Raw genomic sequence first — 26,641 nt, 5'->3', positions numbered from 1 at the left:
TCCTTGTTTTGTAATGTATAAAGAATATTTTAGTAGCTTTGTTAAGGTGAACACATTAACACAGTCATTCACAACACTGAAATTAGGTGACTTCTGTATGTGTGCTTGTATGCTGTAGTTAACATCTGGTTTTGTGCATAATTCTTTTTGTTAATTGCAGTGTAATGTGAAGTTGAAACATGACTTATAGCCATCTCAGGAAACAAATGTATTGGTTTTGGAAAGTTTAATTTGTTGAACAATCTCGAGTCACAAACTTAATTCTGGAATTATTTGCTTTTGTGTTTAAATATATATATATATTTGGATCAATATTAGAAATTTCTGGATTACGGTAACAAGTCTGTTCATTGACAATTTAAGTCAAATGAACGCATAAAACATCAAGCTCAAGTAAATGCAAATGTTCTTTCTAGAATAGGAAAGAATGAATAACAGGTTTTGTTACACAGTTGACGTTAGTACATGCATAGCATCTTTTTTATCCATTTTATATTTTTCAATTATTTTTTATTTTTACTTAGAGCAAGCGTCATTGGCAGGAGAATTGTTTTGTGTGTGTACATGCTATATTTTTATACTGAAGAGGAAGGCAGTGGTTTGGGTGTTTTTTAGAGCTTGTCTTTACATGGAAGATCCATGCTTAAATCCAGGAGTGAATACCAGAATGTAGAATAGAAAAGACATAGTTCCAGCTGCAGGCATGTTCTTAACTAGCCATGTTAAACCTGCAGTAGTTAGATACATTTACTGTTCAACATACCACTACTTGTTTGTTGATCTTGGCTTTTAAGCCAAGGTAGAGTGTAAAAACTTTGTTAAATAAAACCTTTAATTTAGTTTTCAAAATACATGTGTTCTTTTAAGCTTCTTATGTACTCAAAAGAGTTTTGTAGTCCTGAGGCATGGTTAGGTAGAAAAGCACAGGAAATCCCAATTAACTGTTCTTAGTAACTTTGTCTTTTCCTGAGGTAGAATAGTCCTCTGTACTCTTTATCTGTTTCAGCATAAGATTTGTTATGTTTATACTGCCTTCAGGAACAACTTCAAACTGTAAGGGGAGGTTAATATGTTCAAATGTGCTGAGTCTCTTGTATTCTTAGGACCACAATCTAAATTATGCCACTTGTGTCTTCCTCCAATGGACCCTATTATTTTAGTATTATATCCAAAAAGGCTGCCTCAAGAACTGAGAACATAATGCATGCTGGATAGAAGAATGGTTAAATATTCATCCCAGAATCAAAAAATGGTGCCTTAAATGGCAGCAATCAGTATTGTTATCTGTAATAGGTACCAGCTAAACTTGACAAGTTGCAGAATTTATACGTAAGTTAATCAACATCATTGTGAAAATTGAAGTGTCAAGTTTTCTTTCCACTTTTTAAATCTTTTCAGATGCTATTAAGCTTACAGAAAAAAAAAGTTGTAGTGTGCTTAATCAAGTGCCCTGTTTTGATGCTGTTTCCCATGTAATTGAAATTGAATTTATTTTTTGCTATATTTGGTGATCTTGGATAAACAAATATGATTTTATTTAAGATGGTGAATCCATGATGTGTTCTCAGACATGATAAGAGTCTGGGTTTGGAAGGGAGAAAGGAGAGGTAAGGGATTCCTGAGAGAAAAGGGACTGTTAGAGGTGGGACTTCTTACACAGTAACCAGTTCAGTATGAGCTGCCCTTGCACATTGCAAAGATGGATTTTTCCAATTTTGCGCTGCAGTTGACCCAGACATCAAAGCCAGACTCCTCTGGTAATAACTCTTAACTCCTGGAACCAGGTGGCAGACATCAGTGAAGGTAAAAGTTCCAGAAAGGGAACTGAGGAAATAATCATGAAATGCTATTTAATCCATGCAGACCTTCCACAGTGCTGTCTCTTAAATTGCTGCTTCAGTGCACTTCAGGATATGACTTAGAAAATTTAAGTACATCATACTGCTAAAGGCTACAATAATTTGGTCAAGAATCAGCACCAAAAACTTAAACATTATTCACCTTTCTGGCTTCTGGGGGAAATTCTGTAATTGCAGTAAAATTTAAATATGTCATTGTTGAAGAGCTGTAAAATGCATGAACACGTTCAGAACTATAAATATAATGTTCTTAAAGTCAATTTAAGCTTTTCCTTTTTTGCCATGATATCTGTGAAGCTTAAGAACATACCTCCTCACCAGTTTTGTTTTTTTTTCTTTTTACCATTTGGCAAACATCAGATGGAGAGAGGATATATCACTTCCTCATTTGTTAATGAAGCCACTTCATAGTACCAATATGACACTCAAAATAGCATGTGATGACAAAATGTAAAGCACAAAATACATCCTTTTTTCATGAGCCCGTGAAACAAAATGGTGCTTATGTCTTGTTAATGAAGGAAGTCTTCTGTAATGGATATATGGGCATTGCTCTTTTCTTCAACAGACTCCATAGATTTGAAGGTAAGTTAGCTTCTTTTTCAGAAGTTTGGGTTCATACACTTTATCATTCTGTTTTGTTTGCCTTATGTTTGTCAAGCAAAAATTTAATTCACTTGTTGCTGTTTGCTCCTGTGTTTAAAAGTGAACTGCATCACTACTACATTAGCAATAACAAGAACTTAAATCAGTCAAGAACATGTGTGATGCAGCAATACACTGGGTGGATAGTAACCTCGGATGTGCACTATAATAGTTCAAACTTCAGGTTTGGGTTTTCATTCCAGCTTTATAATATGGAATATTCATTCTTCTGTGGCACTCAGTACACACATTGAAATTGTTAAATAATGTAGCATATTAAAATTTAAATTAAAATGGAATTTTAAAATTTCATGTTGAAGTTCTCTTAGAATTAGAAGTAATGCATTGAGATGTAGCATTTTCCTAATGTCAAAGCTGGGAACATTTACCAGGTAAAATGTGTCTGGTCAGCAGAATGGATAACTACTTTTGGCTTATCTTGTCAAGGATGTCTTTATGTGCTCTTAACATTTTATAAATTATTTCAGTAGAAATCAGAGGGGGGAGAATTTGAAAAATGCATTATATGGAAATTCTACAAGTACCTGTTCACCTTCCTTCTAAAGAAAAGTTCTTTATAGTGTGTTGTTTTTCAAGCTGTGCTTTTGAGTAATCTAACTGAAATCAGAGGATTTGCTCATGCAACTGGGATGTGTAAGTATCTGATGCTACCGTTTGAGAATTCTGTCATCCATTGATCCATCAATGCTTTTTACCAGCGCTGCAGTTTATTCCTCTGCCTAGCAATTGTTCTGAATTAAAATTCATACATGTGCTTTTATACATTACTGTCTTGCAATGAATTAGACTCGTTCTTAGATTTTCCAAAATTCTCAAGAGTAAAGACTGTTCTCTTTTCCCCAAAGCTTCGTGCTTGCCTTCCATCTTCTTAGAACTGGCAGAGGAAAAGAAGGATTGCCTACACTGATGGGTGAAGAATCATGTAATGATTTTCATGTCTCAGGCTTTCAGAAACTTGCATACCAATTGACATAGGGAATTAGATAAACGTTTTTATCATTTGAGATGGTTCAAACAACTTTTTACAGCACAAGAAATGAAAGAAATCAAGTTGTGTTTATTCTCAACAGTAATTCAGTTTCAGCATTCACTCATTAATTTAAAACCAAATTATTTTTGCCTACAGTAACTTCGTCTGTATGTCTCAAAAGGCACAAACTGAGTTTCATACTCTGCCATTTTCACTTACATGTGTGTTTTGCTGACCTAGAATTTAACAGTAATTTCTCAATCTGAACTTCTGAATTTTCTTTTACAAAATTAATAACTCTTGAGTGTTAGACCTCAAATCTAGGCCTTCCCTTTAAACTATTTTAGATCTAGCAAAAAAGGCTTTACTTATCCCTATTGCTTCTTTGATGATAATAAGAAACCTTTGCCTCCTGGGCTACAGACAGCTGGGCAGATGTGGCCAGCCTTCCTGTCCTAGAGGCTACCCCTAGATTTTGGCCATTTCAGGAGCTGTTTTGAGACAAATAGTAATCCATTTTGCTTCATCAGCTCCATGTGGGGTTCAAACCACATCGGGGCTTGGTTAGTGCACATACTGGATTTTAAATTTCATCAGCATCTTCTGCAGTAAAATCACAGGTGAATTCCACTGCCCTTTTTTTGCTCATCTGTGGCTGTTGCACATTGTTGTTCTGAACTAGTTGTGTAAACATTTGTATACAAGAATGTAACTCCTGCAGCTAAAAGGGGTCATACCAATACAGTTCCAAAGTGAAATTTTTAATGCTGCTGACCTACTATTATAGGTCCTATACTACTATAGTCCTACTATTACAATCTGCACCAAAAATCTCCATGTACTACCCTGCTTCTGTGTACCAGTAACCATGCTGTTTGATGCTGTATTAAACTGCACTTAAATCTGGTATCCATATGTATTTTGCCACACTCTAATTGCAGTGTATTCAAGGTAGTTAAAAGCTGTTACTGTAGAGTCAATGAGTTCAAATCTTGTTGTATGCATGAAGAAATTCCTATGAGTTCAAACTGCTGAACATGATGTCAATGGAACTGTTAGTATACTAGTAAAGGGAAGAACAAAACCTCTTTCACACTGATGGCAAATTATTCTCTGTTCAAGCATCACAGAGCTGCTGTTAAAACAAGGGAAGAAGAATCAAGCTAATTGACAGCTTCTGTGGATGACTGCAGAGCATAAAGCACAGGGCTGACATAAGCTTTAAAAAGCACCGATTGCCAGCTAGAGAGTAGTATCATCAGTAATTGGATTGTAAGTAGCACCTTCTGTGGCTTTATGACATTTTTAGGTTAATGTAGAAGAAGGCTTTGAGCTATATTCCCTTAACAGATGTTGGAAATTAATGTTACTATTCCTACAACTGAGTTTACAGAAGAAACTGTCTTCATCACTTGTCTATGAAGTTTAGTTTCTTTGCCTTTTTTTTTTTTTAAGGTAAGAAAAAACAGGATTTGAAAAATCTCAGGGATTGTAACAAAGATAAAAGGGAAAATTAACATGTGCAAATGGTCTGAGAGTACAACTTGAGTTAATTAACTATAAGAAGGCACTGAGAATCTATTAATTACTTGGCATTGCACTTCCTAAGGCTGTTTCCCTTGTCTGTAAATTTTTAATAGCCTCCTGATTGCTATGACAATTAAATTACCCTAAGGAAAATTACTGGGTTGTCAATTTCCACATGTTGGAAAGCTGTTTGTGCACTTTGGGCAACAGGTTCTAAGAAACTGTGATAACTGTTTGCAAATGAATGAGCTACCAAAGTTGTGTCCCTGTTGGAACTGAAGACAGCTTACAGTACCAGGGGTGTTCCTGTACTTAGAATAATTTCTAAAATAAAATACCAAGCACATAGAGGGTGTGTGCAAAGAACCTTTGAATCCGTGTTTTCAAGGTACCTATTGCATCTGGTTGCGTTTTCTGACAGTATTTAATTTCCTCTTGCAAAAATTGCTGCATGTTTTACACATTGGCTGTCCTGTAGCCTGTCATCCTCACTGCTGTGACGTGAGGAAGAAATAATTACTGTCTGTACTTTGTGAATGTACTACTGGTAACAGCCAGTTTATAGTCTGTCTGCTGTTAGATCATCCCAGTACACATTAACCAAATCTCTGTGGTCTTAGAACTTGTAGATTCTAGTACATTATTAAACATATCCACAAGGCTTTTTGTACTTTGTACTTCAAGCAAACTGTTTAAATAGACCTACCAAAAGTAGTTGTTTTTCTTTAACATACATCCAACTCTATCCAGAAAACTAACTTAGGCAGTCTTACCCAAATTTTTCCTCTCCAGAGGGTTTTCTATTGTCTCTTTTTTTACCCTGCCTTTTTTTTTTTTTTTTTTTTTTTCCACTACTGTCCATACAGCAGCCATAAGTTAAGGCTCTTCTGCCTTGGTTTTCTATGGAAATAAGCATGCCTTCCATGCCCTTTCCATTGGAATAGGCTCACTCCACCCTTCAGGACTCTGCTGGAGGGTTTGATGGAATCAGTGTCATCCAACCACCCAGCGCACTCAGTCCCTACAGGTCCTGCTAGTTTACATTGCTGGAGATGACAGAATTATGACAACAAGTAAAGTCACAGAGATCCCTGCTGACTCATCTAAATGAGCCTGCATTGGTTGAGTGGTGGACTTTGTTGTCAGATGTGCAGTGAGAACTGAACAACACAGACATGACCTTGCCATAGTGGACACACTTCAGATTTAAAAAGAGCCACTACTGAACATAAAGACAGGTGGTGCTCAAATCTGTGTTAAACGTTGCAAATTTAACAATAATAAAAAGGCAAAGTCACTCTAAAAAGACAACAGAAAAAGTGTGTAAGAAGGCGGCACAGGGAAAGTGTTGCATTTATTCCAGTTCTTTCTGGTAGCTTCCCAACACAACCATCTCTTAAATACTTATATTTCCGCTAAGGATAGCTTCATTGATAGTACATCAAGTTGGATGGAGGAAAACTACCTCATGAAAGCATAAAATCAGGTATTCTTGCTCCAGCAGCCACAGGATGTATTACTATTTTTAAATCCAAGAATGACTAGAAAGCAGATGTGCATTTCTGAGAGAAGTGTGTTTGGTGGACAGCAGAAATAAAAAGGTTGTCTGCCTAGGCACCTTTCCTATTCAATGTACTTAATCATTTACTGCCAGTTCAAAAAGATAGTGCAACTTCAGTTCAGCTCTAGTTACTTCAGTGCTAAATTCTACATAGACACTTCTGAACAGCCCGAAAATCTGCTACAGAGAAACTGCTTTCAGTCTTGAAACCTTTCAATGAGCAGAAGGAAAAAGCAAGGTTCTGGTGTCATTCTATCTGTATTAGTATATCAGAGAAAAACAGCAGAAAAACATCTAGGCAAAGCATATGGCTTTAACAGCAACTAGTCTGTTTCTAGGTAAGCATTCCAAAATAGATAATCCAGTTTCAGGTCTGGCAAGGATCATTAGTTCAGCCAACATGCCCCTCCAGCACCTCCTGGCATGGAGACAATGTGGTGAAAGAGTCTGCACCTCCAAAAACACACCATTTGCACGAGTTGTTCTCAGTCACAAAGCATCAGCACAGAACGTGGGCAAGAGTCCAGAAGATATTAAAAGTGTCCCTGTAAAGGACACAAAAGGGTAGAAGGCTGAAGAAAGATAAGACCTGCATTCATTGCCTCACACTGTTTCTTCACAGGCTCCACAACATTGTGGCCAAGCCCTGCATTTTCTCTGGAGTCATTTTCCACAAGTAATTCCCAATATTCTTTCTGTGGCTGACACTCCAGTTGAACTAGATATTTCTCTCTTAAGACTTCCACTCTTTTGTGACTTAAGCCATTCATATTTTTTTTTATTCTTAATGTATTGATTTATTATAAAATAAACATTTTAATTTATGATTCAGAGCACAAGAAGATTTTTCAGTTCTGAACTATCACTGTTCCCCTTGTTCTGACAAAGTGAATACAAGTGTTCTCAAATCATACAGATTAAGATTGAATAATGTAAAATGTGTTTCAAACTAAGCTTGCTGATGGCTGGAACGAGAAAGTTAATTCCAGTGAGTTTTTCCAACAATGATTCTCAGAACAGGAGCTGCCTGTGACCATCTTTTTTATAAGAATGTTGTAGCAACATCAATTGCAAAGCAATTTACAAAGGTACTTCAATCCGTAACATGTCTGCTGCTTTTTCTGCCTGCAGTTTTCACACTCCTGCTTCATTATTTTTGTTCTGAGATCCTGGTGAATTTTTGGTTACTGTTATTTCTTTTTACTAGTTGCAAGTTTTAAGGATCTTTCAAAATGGTAAATAAAAATTTGTTTTAAAGTTTCTAGTAATATCTCTACATATTGAGTTCCAAAGAGTGAGTGAAATTAATAACTTGGATGATTCTAGTTATGAAGAGGTATGGGATACAGACCTTTTCAGAACCCATAAACTAAAGCAGTAAGTGAAATATACTTTTTACTAATAAGAAATACCACATGGATTCTGGTCAAATCCCAAATCTCACTGTCCAACAGTTGGTGGTAGAAAGAAGTATATCCTGTGAAATTCTGCACAATGTTAAGTCTGAACCTCATCTGGCAACTCCCATGTAAAACCACCACTTTTGTTTAAACCACAAAAAGGACACTTAATATTTAAAGATTTGCCTTTATGGTATCCCAGGCAGAAAGAGTTAATTCACAGCTTTTTCTTGGAACTCCTCTCCAGAGAAGTCTGTTCTGGAATCATGTAAACACTGACATCTGCTTGTCACTTCATCCTTATTTTAAATTCATAAGGATAGAAAGAATCCCAGAGGGAGTTCCAGACCAGACCACTTACACTCACCAGCCCTCCATGCCTTCATCCAATAAAAAGGCAGATGAAGTGCTGGGGCTCATACATATTTCATGAACCTTTTGGCTACAAGTTTTGTTAAACTTTGAAGTTAATAATACAATTAATTCTGTCTGAAAATAGTATCAAACCAAATTTATTTTTCATATAAAAAGTGGACAAAACTTTTATATAACCTAAGTGTGTAAAGGAAATTGTGAAGTACAATAAGCTTATGGTAAGAAGGCCATTAAACTAGAGTTGATATCTTTAAAAAAAGTTTTCTAGGCAAAGTCTGGTATTTTAGTGGAAGTCTCTCCATCTCTTGTGCTTCTCTTTGGAGGTACAAACAACCTCTTTATATCTGATTCAGAAATCAGAGCTCATCTTTTAACTTTGCCTCTCTGTTACTTCAGACAGGCAAATGTGGAAGACTTGAGCAAATAGGGGAACAATGATTCACAGGTGTAGAGCTTTAATCCCTATATCTTGCTAAACAAAAATTCACCTTACAGATGTAAACATTGCCTTAAATATAAAGCTAAGCCAACAAATTAATTGTTTTTCATTAAGCATCGAATCAGTCTTCAAAGGGGATAACATTATTAGTCCAACATTTTGCATATGGGAAAATTAATTAATAGCAAGAGATGTCTTTCTTAAGCATTATAATTGTTTGGTGGCAGAAGAGAAACTGGTGTTTTCTGCCCTCCCTATTGCATTCCCTAATCAATAACATTTTCAGATCAAGTTTCAAATGCATTGCTTACCTGGGAAGAGGGATGCCAGTAGAAAGTCAGCCATGCTTTCCAACACATGGTAATGATACATGGTAGCTGTTTAATTCTGTGAGCCTCTCTCTCACTCTCTGCTATAACTGTTAATTAAATGTTCCAAATTCTGATAGAGCTCTGAAAAAAACTCCTTACTTTCCTCAAGCACTTTTCAAATCAACTGTAGAGAATAAAAATAGACTCAGAAACAGTGCTCTTAACAAAAGACTAAACATTCAAGGACTTGGAACAGATGAGAATTTCCATTATTTCTTTGATAACCTACATGCTTGTGTGCTTCACTCTCTCCCGGGAGAGAGTCTTCCATGGCCAAAATATGTATGCCAAATTATACATAATTTTTTAATGGAAGGATTATACATAATTTTTTAATGGAAGGTGGTTTTATTAAAAACCCCCAACATTATTTAAAAGGGAAATTCTGACACTGGAGAATTAAATGGAAATCCCGGCTGAAGTTAACAGGAGTTCTGGTTTTCATCCTTAGTCTGAACTTAAAATCTGCATTGACATCAGGAACAATTTCATCCTAAGATAATAATTTTAAGTTTTCATTCACAACACCATAGCAATGGAGGTCACAATCTCCTTAGAAAAGAAATATTTACTCTATTGAATTTCACTGCATATGGAAATTATTTATGCTGTTATCAGAAGCACAGCCCCTTCCAGTGGAAGATTCTCAAGCAATTATCATGGAGCAAATCAGTGTTTAGCTCACTAGGCATTAATTTAACAGGACCTTTTTTTTTTTAATGACCAGTATCTTCATAACGGATTGATGCTTAATCTGGTGCAGCACCTGCTCTCTCAATCTCCTGTTCAGCTTTCCAGATTAATGAGTCAGAAAGCCAATTGTGACAGTATTATAAAATGTATTGTAATAAACTTTCCATGCTTCAGAACAGAAAAATAATCCACAAATTTATTTCCAGAGTTGGGGTTACAGATCTTGAAGGGTTTTTTGGTTGGGGAGTCTTTTTGGACAGGAGCTTTAAGTGACATTATCACTTTCTAAAGCATAGACCTGTCGCCATAATTATAAGTATTTTTATGCATTTTATTTTTTAAAAGCTACAGAAAATTAAGCCTAAAACTGTTAATGCATTTCTAGTAGTGGTCAAGCTATGCAAATGCTGAATTTATATTCGAGCACTATGTAATACTTCACATGATGTAGATGATGCTTTGTAAAACCCAGCGGGTATAAGTGTTACAAACCTGATTTCTTGCTTTTTATTACTACCTACAGAGTGCTAAGCGACAGCTTGGGGCAGCTTTTGCCTTCCCATTTAGGAACAGTTTTAGAACTGCTCTGAAGAACAGTAGGAGCTGCCAGCTTTCCCAGTGCACTTTGGAGCATCCTACCAATAAGAAATTGAATCCCACTTGTTGGGTCTGTTTATGTGATGACAAATTTAATAATCTTGCTGTGGATGTGTTCTCTCTCCTGTCCTGTGAAATTCTTCAGCTGAGTTATACGACTTGTCAAGGCATTACACAAGCAAATGGTTTCTTGGAGAGGGTGGAGCCCATGTCCCGTTAAACACTCTGTACAGCAAAGCAAGTGCTTTTGCATTTTTCACATTAATATTGTCTTGACAAGCTGTTGTCTCTGCATTGTGTAGAAACTTGGTCAGTTATCACCATTTCCTATAGCAGGAGCTGTTTTAAATATCCATCACACTTAAAACACAAGAAATAGATTCCCTCAAATTGAGTATCGGTGAAGCATTTATATTTGATGCTCTTTCGATTCTGCATTTGAATCCTGACTTCTTCCTATTAGCTGCAGCCTCTTACATTGTCAGAAGGTTTTAAACATTTTTATTTTTATTTACTCAATATAACTGATCCCTCTCATTCTCATAGCATTTTTCTTCCAAATTCTGTAGAGGAAATTGATGATTTCACTTAAATTTAAATGACCAGCTCCCTTATTTTATTATGAACCACAGTGACCATATTTAGTACTGTTGGATGCTCCTGACTCCCCTTCTGCTTTTGCCACCACAAACACGTCATATGGATGACATATTTAGACAGAAGCACACTTTAGTCAAGATAGGAAGAAGCCTCATATCGGGACTGCATCTCAAATAATCCAATACCATTGATGGAAATACTTATTCAGTGCTTGGATTTACAGTTTCCTATAATGAAGGGCATTGTGTAATAGTTTTTACAATACAAAAGCCCCATAATACTGAAATCTTAATACAGGACTGAGCAGTGAAAAAGAGAAAAAAACAAAAAAAAAAAAAACTAATGGAAGATGTTGCAAGGTAGCAACAAATAACAGACACTTAAATAAGGCATGCAGAATGTTTCACCGGATACAAAGAAACTATTTGCGTTCTAACAGTTGATATTAGCAAGAAATACCCAAACCCAAACTGGAGTATCCCAGGAGAAGGTCATGTGCAATTCACCTGATGCTAAAAGCTGAAATAAGGTTGAATTTCTGATAGAACAGGTCTGCAAAGTTCTCTTGAATTTGTTGGCTGTTTTACCGTTATCCCCAAAAGGCAGCATTGTCACAGCAAGTACCATTTGCAAATAAAAATTGTTACTACTACCTGCATGTCTTGTTTCACTGTCTTGCATAATCATATAAGCTTGCTTGGAAGTCTCACAGCAGGATCTGTAATCCATAACAAGAAGCAGTCTAGGGAGAAAGAAAAATGTGTATAGGTTCTAAAATCTTCCAGTTTAGAGTAATACTTTCCTGATGTGGAATTGCCAAACCATCTGCAGGTAAGTTTTGAACTATTATTTACTACTCATATACAGCCATAATAGATTCCTGTTCATTTCCCATGGCATCTGTAGTTCTTAGTCCATTCCCTACCTCCTCCCCCTCACAAACAATTTTTATAAAAAATGGGATTAAAAAAATGCTCAGAATTAGTCTTTGTTCTGCAAAGAAAGCAGGAAAGTTCCTGTGCAGTCAGAACATCCACTGCCTTCCTTGTCCTGAGGGCAGGGATTCCAGCCTAGGGATGACATGAGTTTTCAAGAGTATTTGTGGGGCAGGAAGGGTTACAGGACTGCAATATGGGTACTTTGGCTGCTGTTTTTGTCTGCTGTGCATATCATCCTTTGATTTCCAGTGTGGGGATATGTTTTAATTCTAGCTCTAGTGCAGGAAGGCAGGGAATGGCCTGCTCATCTTCTGTAACTTCCATGTATTTTTTGCTACCGGGTTAGCAGAAGTCCCAGTTTGTCAATTCTACATTGATTTTCAGGTAGTTTCTAACACCCAAACACTCTTTGAAGGGCAATACCAGTAAAGAAAAACAGAAAATTTAAAACAAACAAACAAAAAAACCAACAAAACAAAACACTACCAAACCAGGTCTTGCTTGAAACCATTCCTGTAGATCCTTTTTGCAGTTGGTAAGGATAAAGGAGAATGAAAACAAAAAAGTAATGATCTCTTCCTTACTTGTGTTCAGGGAAAATCACCTCCTCAAGTCAGGCTTCTGTTCAGTTCTCTGTGCAGCCCATTCCTTTCTCAGGGTGACGTGAAGACAGAGCAAGGAGAGAAAGTCATACCGGCAGCTCTTAGGGCATTGGTGCTCTGAGAGGCTCCCAAAGGCAGGGCAAGCAGACATCAGTGCTTCTTGACCACGGCCACCTGGGCAAATTCATGATCCTCAAAAGGCTGTAGAGTGTGTGCTGGTCCCCATGATGAAACCTCCTGATGTGCTTTACACATTTGTAAAACAGGTCTGAAAAGAACTTGCAGGAGGAAAGAAAAATGTGCAGTAATGTCTACCTGTGTTAGACATTAAACACTTGCTTCCAGCTATGCCCTTTAGCGATTAATACCACAGCCTAGCACGCAGGAGGGAGTACAGCAGAGAGACATCTGCACAAGTCAAATACTAGCCACACATTCCCTCAAGTTACCTTGGAGGAATAAGCTGTGCTGTGTGAAGTGATCCAAATATTGCCTATTGGCAAGGGCTGCTCTAACTGAAGACAAAGAAAACATAAGTTCCTCTGACTGTGCCTTCCCTCCATAGGCAATAAAAAAAGCCCAAAATAAGCAGCCATAACAAATAAACAACTTTAAAAGCAAAACCCTCAAGCTCCATCAAGGTAAATGCAGTTGACTGGCAAAAGCAAGTTACCCACATTTGTCAAATGAAGTTCTCTGCCCATGTTTACTGCAACTGCAAAGTGCTCCAACTTTGATTTTCTTCCACATGGTGGGGGAGTTTGGTAGCTCTAATCCTGTTCATCCAGATGGCCTGTCAGGTTTTATAGGCATTCCTTAAACATAGAAGCAACCTAATCCTGGTTCAGGTAATTTAAAATAAATTTCTGCAAAACTGTGTTGTTCTTTAAAAGCTAGCAAGGCGATAATTCATGGCTTTGACAACAGGACTGGTTTCCTCTCTTGCCACCAATTTCAAAGACCCATTCCTTACTCAGTGTTGCTAAAGGCTGTTCTGCAGTTACTTGTGTATCTCCTCTTTCACTCGATGCTATTTGCAGCTGAGGATATCAACTGACACGCAGATCCCACTGGCATTATTACTGGTACCTTACTGCACAGCTGGCTACCCATAAGGCAGTCAGAGCTCAATGACAGAGATGCCGCACCATTCTCAAATAATTCCAGGTTCATGCTCCAACATAAACCAGAGCCAATTTTGTTATGAGTTGCAATAGCACCTGTCATGAGAAAAACTGAGCAGACAACTAGAATTGGTTACACACAAATGCCAGATCCACTACATGCAAGTCAACACCCTGTGAAATACAGCCTGAGCTTGTCACCAGAACTGAAGGTCAGGCTTTAACTGTAGCTGTCACCAAAATATTGTTTCCAGAGTGAGGTGTTTTGGGCTCCAGTTACCCATCTTGTCAGCCTAATGTCAAACGACACATATGTAACTGCTGCTGGCCCCTGTAACTTCCAACTGCATTTTCACTGTTCATCTATTGACCTTTCACTGACAAAAGATGAAGCAACACTCTGCCCAACCTCAAGTTTAAAAGAACTGAAGTTAACAGCAAGTGCCATATTTTTGGATGAGGTATAACATTTATTGAAAGATTCAAAAGGCTTCATTAGATAATACAGTAACCAAGAAAAGCCTCAGGCATGCAAAGCACGGTTGCTTAAGCCAGGCTCAGTTCACAGTGTCTCATCAGACACTGAAAATACCTGGTTCTTTGGGTTTGACTTCCCATTGCTTCTAACAGGCACAGCATCCTTTTTAAAGAGACAGCAGTGGAGAATATTCACTTCACCTCGGTTTGGACACTGCAAAGAAAAAACATCATGTTGTCTATTGCCACCATCCTGAGCAGCTGACAGGTGCTGAAGGAGCAGCTTCTCAGCTGGCAAAGCCCCTGTCCCACACGCACGTGCCAGCACTCAGCTGCTCTTGAGGCACCATCAGTGCTTGAAGGGATGCTCTGCTGCGCCTTTGCTCCCACATCATCCACACTCCAGCAAAAGCTCACAGTGCCAGGCCCTGCAGGGCTCCTTTGAAACACAACTGGAGCAGTAAATGAGTTTTATTAATAACTTGCAGAATTTCAATACACTGAAAACACTCTCAGTTTAACCCAATGTTCTTTTGAAATACCATTTGACAATCAGAGAGGGAAAACAAGGAAATACTTCAATTTTCATGTATTTTATTTACAGGCCGCACAATACATTTTATATACAAATGGCTTAAAATAACAAAGAGTAAGCAAGCTGAAGCATAACAATTTATTTTAAATTAAGTTGTCTCGAAATAACTCCTGCAATAAAGTTTCTTCACCCTGATAAGCAAGTTAATTTGATTTTAAGTCAACCCAAGGTAATTTTATTTTTAAATATAGATTTCAAATAAATTTTCTGGTGATTCCTTAATTTCATTACATATTCTGCAAATACAGAACATCCCAAAACTCTCAAGAAGGGTAATAGCCAAAATTTCCTCATGTAAAAACCAAAATAACAGAACAGACTGGAGAAATGTTGTATGTAAAACACTTGCATGTTTTATTAATTAAAAGAATGCAAGTAGTACGTCTGACATTCTTCTCTCTCAGAAAGAGAATTCATGGTCCAAGATCTAATTTGCCTGCAGACAAGAGGTATCCTGTGTTACTTCAGTTTTTACTACACAGCTATCTATTCAACTCATCCAACTGTAAACTTCACCAAAACTGAAAGCAAAAGGAGAAGAGCGCGCAAAACCGTAAGAACTAAAAACACGGCACTTAGTGCCTCTGCTTCTAGAAAGCACCTGACACTACTGTGGGATGGAGAAAATTTAAGAGACCACATTTCATAAAAACACAAGAAAATATAGAAGTTTGCTATTTTAAAATTATTTTTCCAAGAAATTAAAATAGCATTTAAGGATACAAGTATTTTTATAGCTCTTCCCTAGCACTGCTCATTCTGTTCAGGATAATGACAACTAGTGATCCATTAAAAGTGGTTTCCTTTTCCTTTGGCTGAATCTAAGCATAATAATAGTCTTAAGTCTTTTAAGTCATGGTCATGTGCAGTCCAGTTGTACTTGCTTTCTTCCTCTTGGTATGGCTAAAGACGACTTAATATCAATAATGAAGTACTTGCTATTTGATAGTCCATTATTACAGTATTTCACTACATTTATTTAGAAATACGAACACACAACACTTACTTTTTGATGTGGTATCCAGGTCTCTGTAGCTCACTTTGGAATTGCAGCACAGAAAACATAAACCCAAAGGAATGAGGAAGAAAGTAATAAAAGCCACGGCTTCAAAGAAAAGTAACGCTGTTTTCAGAATGTCTACTACTGCATCAAAAATGCAAGAGCCACATAATGTAAAATGCCAAACTAGTACAGACTCTGCTGAGTGGAGTTCACACATAAGGGTAAAATGCTGCCATAAGCACCTCATCATGTGATTGAATTCAAAAGAAATGTTGACAGATAGTACACAGGTCCAGTACAAATGAATGTGGACCTACTATACTTAGATCCAAGCAGATCCCTAGCTGCTAACCTGCCCAGATACAGTTCCAGCAGAGGGGAGAATGGCTGCAGGCACCAATCCTCCTGCCACACCCTCAAGGGCAGAGCTCTACACTTGCGACAGCCCAGGAGGAAAGGTGTCAGCAAAGAGCCAAGATTCCCTAGATAGCAGAGACGGCAATCTTTTTAGAGTTATCACATACAGAAATACATTAACTTTCTCTTCAAATTATCCCAACACTGTTGTCCCAGGCAAATACAGTGTTCAAAGTCACAGGCTAGTAATCCTTAAACTGGGGAAATGTCATTGTACATTGTATTCATCTGGTACAGCATACAGTTTTTGTTTCTGGAAGTCAATTTTTGCACCTTCTCTCTCCTGAAAGTCAAGATTACTTGTGCTGGGGCTGTTGGGTTTTTTTTCACGGCCAAAGACTGAAATCCATTTTGGTAGAACAGTATCTAAAAGTACTACCAGCCCATAAGCAAACTGCACACTCATTTACAGATGCAGAGGGGACCAACTTCTCTACACTGAATGAAGCTAACTAAATGACTTGAAAAATTACATCCAAAAGGGAAGGTAGGAGACACAACTTCTTCCTTGTATTTTTGTATTGCAAGTCAATTAATTTAGTTCTCCGAGATCTATTTTCAGTTTGAATTTACCTGTGTTTTTAGCCAACTACAGTCTGCAGTTATACTTGAAGTGCAGGTGGGTAACCCCAGACTGCACATCTTTAGCAAAATTAAGTGCATATAAGCTTTGAAAGCTTTAGTCTAGGAAAAAAAAGCAAAAAAGCAAAGCAGCAATCTGTGTGTATATTTGTGGGTCTGGGTTTTTTTAAAGATTAGTAAACAAAGAGCCTTAGCTGACACTGTCCATATCTAAAAGACACTAATGGATTTTGTCTTTAAAATTTTACTAGCAGAAAAATGCTATGGGGATGTCCTTACTCAAGGAAAAAAAACAGTCCAGTGCACTGTCATGAATGCCATGAAGTTTTTGCCTTTTTTAAGCACAGGCTATTCAGGTTGTAAGTATTTGTTTCTGACCTGGCCGCTTTAAAATTGGTCCTGGCCACTTTTATTTTCAGGTGGCAGGATTTCCTACTGCGTCTAGTGAGGGCAACTGCCAGACCTCGGGACAGTGTAAGCAGCAGGACTCTTTCCATTCCTCATCTGCCAGATCCTCAGACACCACACAGAGTTAGCGAAAAGAGTTTCTCCATGCTCTACAGTGTGGGAATTAGCCATATATGAGTCAGGATTTTCAATTAAAACTAAACACCAACAGCTTTGGCTTCTATTCTGAAAATCCAAAAAGTCATTGACAAGACATTTGTGTAAGTAGAAATTTTACTTTTTAAAAAGTAGTTTTTAAACACTCAATTACATAAGGTACCGATTTGTCAACTGGATAATCAGTTGGAAAATTGTTTCCAATATGGGCTTCAAGACATCTTTTTATGTACAAGCAAAATACAACCATACCTCCTCTTTGCAGGAGACTACTTGTTGTCAGAGGAAACAAAAAAAAAGAAACCATGCTCGAAGTTGTAATTAGTATGAGGAGTGGCTCTTGGGAGTTTTAACTATAATAATCCTAGTTGTTCCGAGACACTCAATTCCAATATTAAAATGTTCTGTGGATAGCAGATATAAAATCAATTGGCACAATCACAAGTTTACAGCGAATTACAACTAGTGTCAAACATTTTGTCATTGCTTTAAATACTGGTAATTTTTCCTTTGGTTACTTCCTACAATGCAGTACTTGGGGTAAAAAGACAAACAGTGTCAGCTCTTAACACAAAGTAAAGAAATCACTGCTGTTGACATTTAAGAGGAAAAAACTATTTCATCACTTGGTAAGGACATATAAAGTATAGTTCATTTGGCAGAGGAACTAAAACACTTAATACAACGCCAACAGGAAGCTGAGGAAACACTACACTTTTCATTCTTCTCCTCACTTTCAACGTTTCTCATGAAGTTCAAATTGGAAATTACAATTTTATCTAGGTAAAATCAGGTCTCTAAGTAACTGGCCCATGTGAAGTAAACACCACAAGATTATGACCTGCTTGAGTTTCTTATTATTATCTGAATTCTCTTTTTAATTACCTAGGTTTAGGCATTATGTTCACAGCGACCTATGAAGTACTTCCAAATTTTTGCAGACCTTAAGCTTACATGTTAAGGCACTTACCATTCAAGTAAAACAGTTTTTATACAAACAAGCGTGGGAGATGGAGAGAACATTTTACCAGAACACCCTTTTTTTTCTTGGAAAAAAAAAAAAAGTTGACCAAATATTTATAAAATTTTGCATCAAGAGAAAGGTTTTGTTTTATTATCTGAAATGAGCACGAAGTACACCTTCCACAATAACACTGAAAGCAGTGCAAAGACTGACAGTGACCTTTGACTAAAAGTAGTTCTGTAAAAAGAAAAATACCAAATAAATCAGTGCCCTGCTTTGATTGTTGTAAAATTTCATTCTTTTTACATAAAAGTTGGTCCAAACTTACAAAAAAAGCACAAATGTGCATAGTTCAGAAGATCTGAAAGAGTGCCATAAAAAGCTGATGTCCCTAAATTTAGCATCCACTTAAAACTGCCAAAATACAAAATAAAAGTCAGAACTAGAGTTTGTGAACATGTACAATCAAGTCATCTAGTTTTTAGACAGCATGAGTTGTAAGCATTTTTAAATTTTTTTCTACTGTATGCAAGACCCTTTTCCACATAAAAATAAAGCTGTTGAATTAACATTATTCAAGTCTGTTGAACTGCTGCTTTAAATTGCAGCTAGGGGAGAAAAAGAAGTTTTTCCAGATAAAAATGATGTGCCTGAGGAAAAACAGATACTCAATATGGTAATCCTCTGCCTCGCCCTCTCACTGCAGATGTGCTAATGTGTCCCCTGTATCCTTGGGAATAGCCAGGTCCTTGGGCAGGAGAAGTCCAAGTCTGTCCATGCATGTGGTTGATGCCAGTGGGATTTTCCTGTAAATTACTTCCATAGCTATAGTTGTGCATCTTTGTGGGCAAAGAGTGTGCACTCTCTGGCCCTGTGGAAGCATCACTGCTGCTCCCTAAAACTGGGATTGGGCCATGACTGTATTCAAACCTATGGTCTTTATCTCCACTGAAGAGCATGGGGCCAGCATTGAGGTAAATGTCTCTGTAACCAGTTACTGAGCTGGGAAAGGATTCTGGAAAGGCTGATGGAGGAGGGGCAGCACCAGAGTGAGATGAAGCAGTACTGTAGTTATCCAAAGACTGAATATCTGAGTTTCCAAGGAAACTCCTCCTTTCTAATACTCCTGATGATCCGCTTCCTATTCCATCGCTAGTGCTATAACAGGCAGATGAGAAGGATGATGATCCAAAGTTATCCTTGTAGTCTGGGCCTGTTACATAGGAGTCTCTAGCCTGATAATCCACACTCGTTTGTACTGGCTCCTCTGTTGTTGCCTGAGCTTGATGCTGAGCCAGCAGCTGCAAAAGAGCTGCTTTCACTCCTGCATGAGGATCTGTTCCTGAAGAGTTACTTATAGGCAAATGCTGATTCTCTGTCCGATAATCAAGGTCTTCATCAGTGAGCGGTGGAGGCTCCGGTGGCTCAGGAGGACGCTGGTCCGGAGGCAGGATCCGAGGGCGCTCCTGCTCAGGTGTTCGGTTCAGAAGCCTCATCTCAGACTGCCTAATCAAATCCTCTTGACCTAAGAAGATGAAAAAGAAGAGCTCTGGAATAAAAGTATACAAGTAACAGGACCAGAAAGAAAAGGACTCCTTCCTGGAAAAACATAGAGGTTTGTTAACTTCAATTCTAATGAATTTATTAGTTTAATTTGTCAGTAGTTATGCTGATTATTTTGGACAAAATTTGGCAACAACTCATTTGCCTCAGGAGCATAATGCAGGTTACTCCTTCAAGTAAGATTACCAAGCAGTCAGTTAAAGAAAAACAGTACAAGCTCCTTAAAAAAACCCACAGAAAAAGCAACCAACCAGGACAAAATGCAAACAACACAAACACTAAAAATTCAAAGGATCAAGACAGATTCATAGATAGGGACAGAAGTCTCACAGGACAAAGGGTCACCCTCCTATCAAAGAACAGCAAAACTCAAGGTTTAAAATAAACACAAAAGAAAAGCACACCTCTCAAAAAATCCCCCCAAACCCTCCAGGAACATTCCCAAAGCACTTCAGAATATTTCTTTCAACAGCTGCAAACACCACAAAATAATGTATCAACCACCATAATAACCCTGAATTTGCAAGCCAAAATATGAACAGAGCTCTAAACTGTGAGAAGACCACAGAAGCCACTACTATACCTCAATGGAAACCTTTAGCCATGTGTGTGTGACAGTTACAGGTAACTACTGAATTTGACACTAAGGAACTGCTCTGTTAGCATTAGAACCCAAAAGAAAATACTGTCTCACCAAAATAAGCTTTACCTAAACACATAATAATGTGTTTTTTGTTTTTTTTTTTTACCCCACAATAATGTTAAGTTTCCTCACTAATACTTTTGCACCTCTTAGAGTGGTTATTGCTTGCTCTGTCTGCACAGTGCCTGTTAAACTAAGAGACAAATTCTCTGATCCAGACTTAAAATGTGACCAATTCAATTTAATCTCCTATACTCACACAGATTTATATGGCAAACATGTTAATTCTCTATTCCCAAACTATTACATCCCCAGTGCTCCAGGTATGTGCTAGTTAGCAATAAAGGCCTTCAGTACCTGCAGACATATATAACGACTTGATCAGATGTGGGTAGCCAGGTGCCGGAGATTCCACGTCGTCCCGGCTGACAGACACAGGAGTGGCAGGCTCTGGAGGCTGCCTGAGTTGCAATGACATTTCATTTCCTGATCCATTTTCCTTCTCCTCCAATACAAAATCTTTTTGCTTTGTTTGCTGAGCCTTTATTAACTGAGACAACAGAACAGCAAATGCACTCTGCACAGCTGCCTGGGCAGCATCAGTCTCCACTTTAGGCTGACCCAGCTGAGCAGGTGGCACAGGGGGCTGCGTGACCATCGGCTGTTTTAGGGGCTCCTGCTCTGGAGGTGGTGGCGGAGGCGGCGGCGGCTGCTGCTGCTGTTCTGACTGTTTTTCACCTGCTGACAAAATTCCAGCAGGAAGATTTATTTTATTTAGTTGCTGTTGAGTCTCTGGGTTTACCTTAATATTCAATACTTGGGCAAACTGTGCCAAACTAACACTTGTTTTAGACTGTAGCAGGTTTAGCAGGATTGCCACTTCATTCTGGTTTAACTGCTGTCCAGTGCTTGTTTTTGCTAAAGACAAAAAAGGTGTTTTTAAGTATTATTTAGAACATATTTCAGAAACTCAAAAGAAGATTAATGTAGCATGGCTGACACAACTGGCAAAGCATGGGTTTGGACAACACAGAAATGGAATGCTTTTACATATTAACTGTCTTTGGGGAGTTTCCATAGGAAATGGAACAGTAAGATCCGACATAACCAAAGTGACTTCCATGAGGTGCACACATGCACTTAGACAGATGGAAAAACACCAAGCTAGAGCTCAATTTTCCACAATATAACTAAGTTAGGGCTTAAGGCCACCTGCTTCAGGCAGCTGTAAGACTTCCAATCCCCATAAAATTTCTTATCTTTGACATATCGCAACCCTTTGTTAAAAAGTAGCCATCTGCAAAATCCATTTCCAGTCATATTCCAGCCCATTCTAATTCAGCATCTGGGTTTTAACACCTGCCCAAGTGACCTGGCTCTACGTGGCCTAGGAGCTCACAGTACAAATGCAAAAGTCAATGCCGACTTTGAAAAAGTCAATCACTCAGTAGCCGGAAATATGTGATAATATATAGTTAATTCAATTAGATGGAGTTTTCCACAAATCAGAGCAGATTATGATGATGCAGGGAATATGAATAAGGAAGTTTGAGTGTTTGAAGCTAAAAAACTACTTTGATATTCATTGTGGCAATTTATTTTTAAAGAAGTGAAGCAGTATGGATTGTAATGTGCCCTATGAGCAAATGATTTAGAGAAGAAAGCAGTTAAAAATTAGAAAATGAGTGTGTGAGCAAGCTGGCTAAGCTCTGAATTTTTCTCAACCCAGGTCAGCACAAACACATTCATTTCTCTTCTATCCTTGCCATTGTGCTATCTTGCCAATACAGTAATTCATAGCAGATTAGAAGCCATGCATAACAAATACAAATATTAAGTATTTGCCTTGCAAGATTTAAGAACAGCATGGCCGGAAAGTGCTGCAAAACCCACAGGCCTACTTATGGATGTGCAGCAAGATACGACGACTTGGAACTGACTTAAGCAGAATCCAGGGACTTCAAAACTGCTTTGTATCTATATGGATATAATCCATCTTCTATTCAGCAATACAAAAAAAAAAATCACAATTTCTTATGCCTTATGCTGACTCTCACTCAGATGTTGTGATTAATGGAAGATTTTGTCACATCTGAGGATGGTACACTCAACATTAAAAACTTCTATCAGACTCTCGGTGAAAATTCATCAGAAAAATGGCAAACAGGGAAACCAATCTACCTATTCCATACTCTTTGGTTAGCTTTAAGTTCATTCTAACAGGAAACTCTATTCTGGGAAATCTGTCATAACAAAATTATTGAGCTCTGAACAGTTCCTGTTAAATTGCAAAATGCAATAACCAGGGGTCCCCACTCATGAATCAGAACATTAGCAACTGATACAATGTCTTTTTAACTTCTCCTTTTGGGATGCTTAGAAACAAATGCTGAATTTTGGGCAAAGCATGTATTTGGTCATGGAACTATATAATGTGTCTTACTAATAATATTATCTAAGGTGCATTATGGCTTCCAGAAGTTTTTGTTTAATACAGGAAATGCCTCTATGTGCCACTGAAAATTAAATTGTCTTCTTTTCAATCTAGACATCTTTCTGTGCACATCTGGGTAAACAGCAATATAGGTATGAATGATTCCTTGTCTATTTGCTTCGGTTTTTTTGCTTAGTCACTATTAATGACTAATAGTAGTCTCTCATCAGGCTGTTATGTTATAAAAGCATAAAGATAACTATCCTTTGGACTCTTTAAACTTCTAATGTAGTTTCATTGATGGGAGAAAAAATTACAGAAAGTCACTCTTGAAAATGCTGCCAAAACTTTAGCCTAAACATATGGATTAGCAGAATCTTGCAGCTGGTTTACAGTGAGAAACCAGATGAATGGAGCAAAAGGCAATAAAGTGCAATAAAGTATGATCAAAATAACTACTTTCAATGTATTTTTGAACAGAATACTTGGAGCTCTGCTCTACTGTTAAATTAAGGGTTGATTCAACATGATAGAATTGTCAGCTGCTATGAATGCATAAACTGTGGTTTTTAGCTGAATTCCTCTATCAGTGCCATAGGATTTATGCTTATTTTGCACATTCAAAAATAGTCTAATATTAAAATTACAGGTATCTATTCATTGTTGTTACTATTTGTATTTCTACATATTTTGTAAGAACTATCACTTAACTGCTGAGTATCTCAAATTCCCTCCATAATGGAACCATAACTTTGTTATATTTGTAAAATTTGTCTCAAGTGAGATACTTTGTTAAAGTTTCAGAATTACTGGCAGTGCAATTCACAAAGGCAGATACTTCATGTGATACCAGCTTCTGAGGGTTAGTTTTAGTGTTAAGTTTTTTTTGCTGTCGTTGGATTTTTTTACAACTTGATTTAGTCCCAACACCTGAAAAGCTGAAGACTAACATAACATGCAGATGGAATCTGTTCCATTTAAAATTACAATTGTTCTAAACTGTCTTCTGATCAGTTTATCAATACCAATAAAGCTCAACGATCTATGGAGATTGTGAGAAACTTTTAACAGCCACTGGCTTGTGGAACTATGAAAGAATCATAGATGAGCAAGAGCTAAAATCCCCTCTAAATACAGAGCAAGCAAATTAGTTGCTCTGACCAGGCTGAAAAGTTAAGTACAATTGGAAAGGAACACTTACGTTTCCAAAAGCAAAGGCAAATTTTTTGCAAGAAAGATTAAACTTACAATACTGTTCCTCCCTTAAGAATCCAGGAGATGCCAATACTCTGCAAATAACATCTCAGATTTCTAGAGGTGCAATCCAAGTAGTAGGTAATTATAAGAACTGAAAATATTACTGACCAAGTGCTACACTAGAGCTGCCCTGAGTTTTGAGTTGGGAAGAAGTTTGCATGCCTTGTGGGGTGTTGGTTCTGCTCTCATCCATGCCTAGAGACAGATCCTTCCTAGGGACTTTAGCTGCTGTAGAGTCATCAGTCATGCCCATCTGCTTCTGTCTTCTGCGTTTCTTACTCCACAGCTCATGGCAATCCTGCCACAAAGGAAGGCTGCAAAGAATGATTGGAGACAATCAGTTTTATTCCTATTTCTAATTTTTTTTTTAATCATCCTGGTAAAAACACTTAAATTATACATAATGTAACTTCTGAAAGGTGAACCTACTGGAACCCAGAAATACATCAGGAAACGTTCAAAAGCCAGCAAAATCTCAGACCTGATTTTTCTGGTTGAAAACTCTTCACTGAGTGCCTCTTTCAGAAGCACATCTCCTTCTGGCAGAAAAAGGGTAAAAGTAGCTTAAGATGAAAATTATTTTCCTAATTATTGGTATTATTTGTAACTCAAAACTTCAAAACTAATACTGCACAGTTGCTATGAAGTATACAACTTGCATACTACCTAATAACTAAGTTATAATATGAAAATTTTTTTTTCAGGGTCCTTCTGTCTGCTTATAAAAGTATTGCTGAGTCATTAGGTCACATACTTGTCCACAGTAACAGACATGGCTATCTAGTATTTATAGTGTACAGCTCAGGCAACCAAGAAAATAGGGAGAAAAGAAGGAAAAAGTTGCAGAAATAAGTTGCATGAATAAATATCACTTGACACGACCAAACCTGGGATACCAGGAAGAACAAGGGGATATCCTATGTAAGACATATGAATGCAAAGGCAAGATTCTCCTACTAAACTTATCTGCCACCAATTCTGTCCTTCCATTACAGCTCCCTGCAGGCATCTCAATTCTGATTTCCAGAGGAACACAAAGACCCACAGAAATATTGAGCTGGGCAGTCAAAATAATGGTTTATGTTTTTCTATTATGTATTAACTGTCTTAGCAATTCTGTCATCCAGAAACATGGAAAAATTAGCCGACAAATGACAAGAGACACTGAAAAGGCAATTATGAAAACTGTTTCCTTTATTCTCTCCCTTCACCTGCCAAGTATTTTCTGAAAAACAATTGGAAGCAAGAACTCATTGTGAGAAGTATCCTATGGTCCTTCTAATCAGCATGTCACTTTCTTTGGATGAACAGCTGTTCCTTCCCAAAACAGAACTTCAGTCTCTCAAGAGAACAGTTAACACTTTCCTGTGGTGTGCCAGAACTAAGTGTGGTTCCTCCTAATTATTAAAAGGACACTAGTGACTAGTTTGTTTTGAATTTCCATGTATCAGTTTCTAGAATGAATGCATTACCACATCCCTGAAGAAAAGATGATCTTCCCATTCGCTTACTTCAAAATGCTACATGCTACATGTACAAGTGGTTTTGAAACTTCAGCAAGCAGCTTGAAACTGCTCATTTCTGATTTTCACACAGTGATATAGTTATAGTCAGGCAATGAAACCTCTTTGGCTCATGTTTCAGAACATTAGTAATGTTTGCCCAGAGAGGTTATAGAGTCTCCCTCACTGGTGATACTCAAAAACCATCTGGACACAATCCTGTGCCATGTGCTCTGGGATGACCCTGCTTAAGGACAGAAGCTGGACCAGATGACAAACTGTGGTCCCTACCCACCTCACCCATTCTGTGATTCCGTATAACAACCATGTGTATATAACAGCTAACTCTAAAAAGAATTTTAATAAAACCCTTAGATTAAAAAATCCTTAGATAAAAAGAAGTCAATACAGGCTGCCTACTCTAACAGTATCACAGATTTCTATGTTCTGACAGCTATACTGAGGAAAGAATGAGACCTGCAGATTCTCTAGTACCTTTTAATTGTTTTCCTTAGGACATGCTCCAATATGACTTGTACTGATTAAAATGACTGCAAAGTCACTGCAAAAATCCTACAGGACATTGCAATACACTTCCTCTAGAGAAACTGATAGGAACAAACCAGCACGATTTCATTTTTCCTGCCTGTAAAACCAAGGCTCTCATCTGCCTCATGAAACAATTCATGGTATTTCTCTTTAACTGTCAGGTACTTGTGCACAACACTATACCTACTGTTATTCTATCATCAGACAGCAATTCAGATTCATGGAGGTTCTCAAAATCCCTGGAAAAAGTAGACTGATAAACTGAGATAACAGGAAGATTATGCTTTTTGAATATTAGAAACATTCATAGAAGAGTATTTTCTTTAGAGGTAGTAACTCAATATTTAGTTCTAGGAATGACAAACCAAC

The 26,641-nt window shown here is 37.6% G+C and overlaps 1 protein-coding gene and 1 long non-coding RNA gene across 5 annotated transcripts in view; one reads left to right on the top strand and one right to left on the bottom strand.

Annotated features, from left to right (window-relative positions):
- Positions 1 to 14,773: 14,773 nt before the first annotated feature.
- CDK13 (cyclin dependent kinase 13) overlaps positions 14,774 to 26,641 on the bottom strand; it is a 46,562-nt gene continuing 34,694 nt past the window's right edge. Inside the window, exons 12-14 of one of the 4 annotated variants that reach the window (XM_021546882.2) lie at positions 24,330 to 24,535; positions 20,888 to 21,448; positions 14,774 to 19,849 (exon numbers count right to left, since the gene is read on the bottom strand). In XM_021546882.2, the coding sequence (XP_021402557.2) occupies positions 18,993 to 19,849; positions 20,888 to 21,448; positions 24,330 to 24,535 (1,624 nt within the window). In that variant the 3' untranslated portion in view covers positions 14,774 to 18,992. The remainder of the gene's footprint in view (positions 19,850 to 20,887; positions 21,449 to 24,329; positions 24,536 to 26,641) is intronic. The other 3 variants (XM_077786232.1, XM_077786228.1, XM_077786234.1) reach the window with 3 other exon arrangements.
- On the top strand, positions 19,839 to 23,422 carry LOC116183227 (uncharacterized). Its single transcript, XR_004147786.2, has 2 exons — positions 19,839 to 19,939; positions 23,079 to 23,422. It is a non-coding gene; the product is annotated as an uncharacterized LOC116183227 (long non-coding RNA).

The sequence above is a fragment of the Lonchura striata genome, chromosome 1 (genome assembly GCF_046129695.1).
Source record: "Lonchura striata isolate bLonStr1 chromosome 1, bLonStr1.mat, whole genome shotgun sequence".
Taxonomy (NCBI): Eukaryota; Metazoa; Chordata; class Aves; order Passeriformes; family Estrildidae; genus Lonchura; species Lonchura striata.
This window is presented reverse-complemented; position numbering and strand designations above follow the sequence as displayed.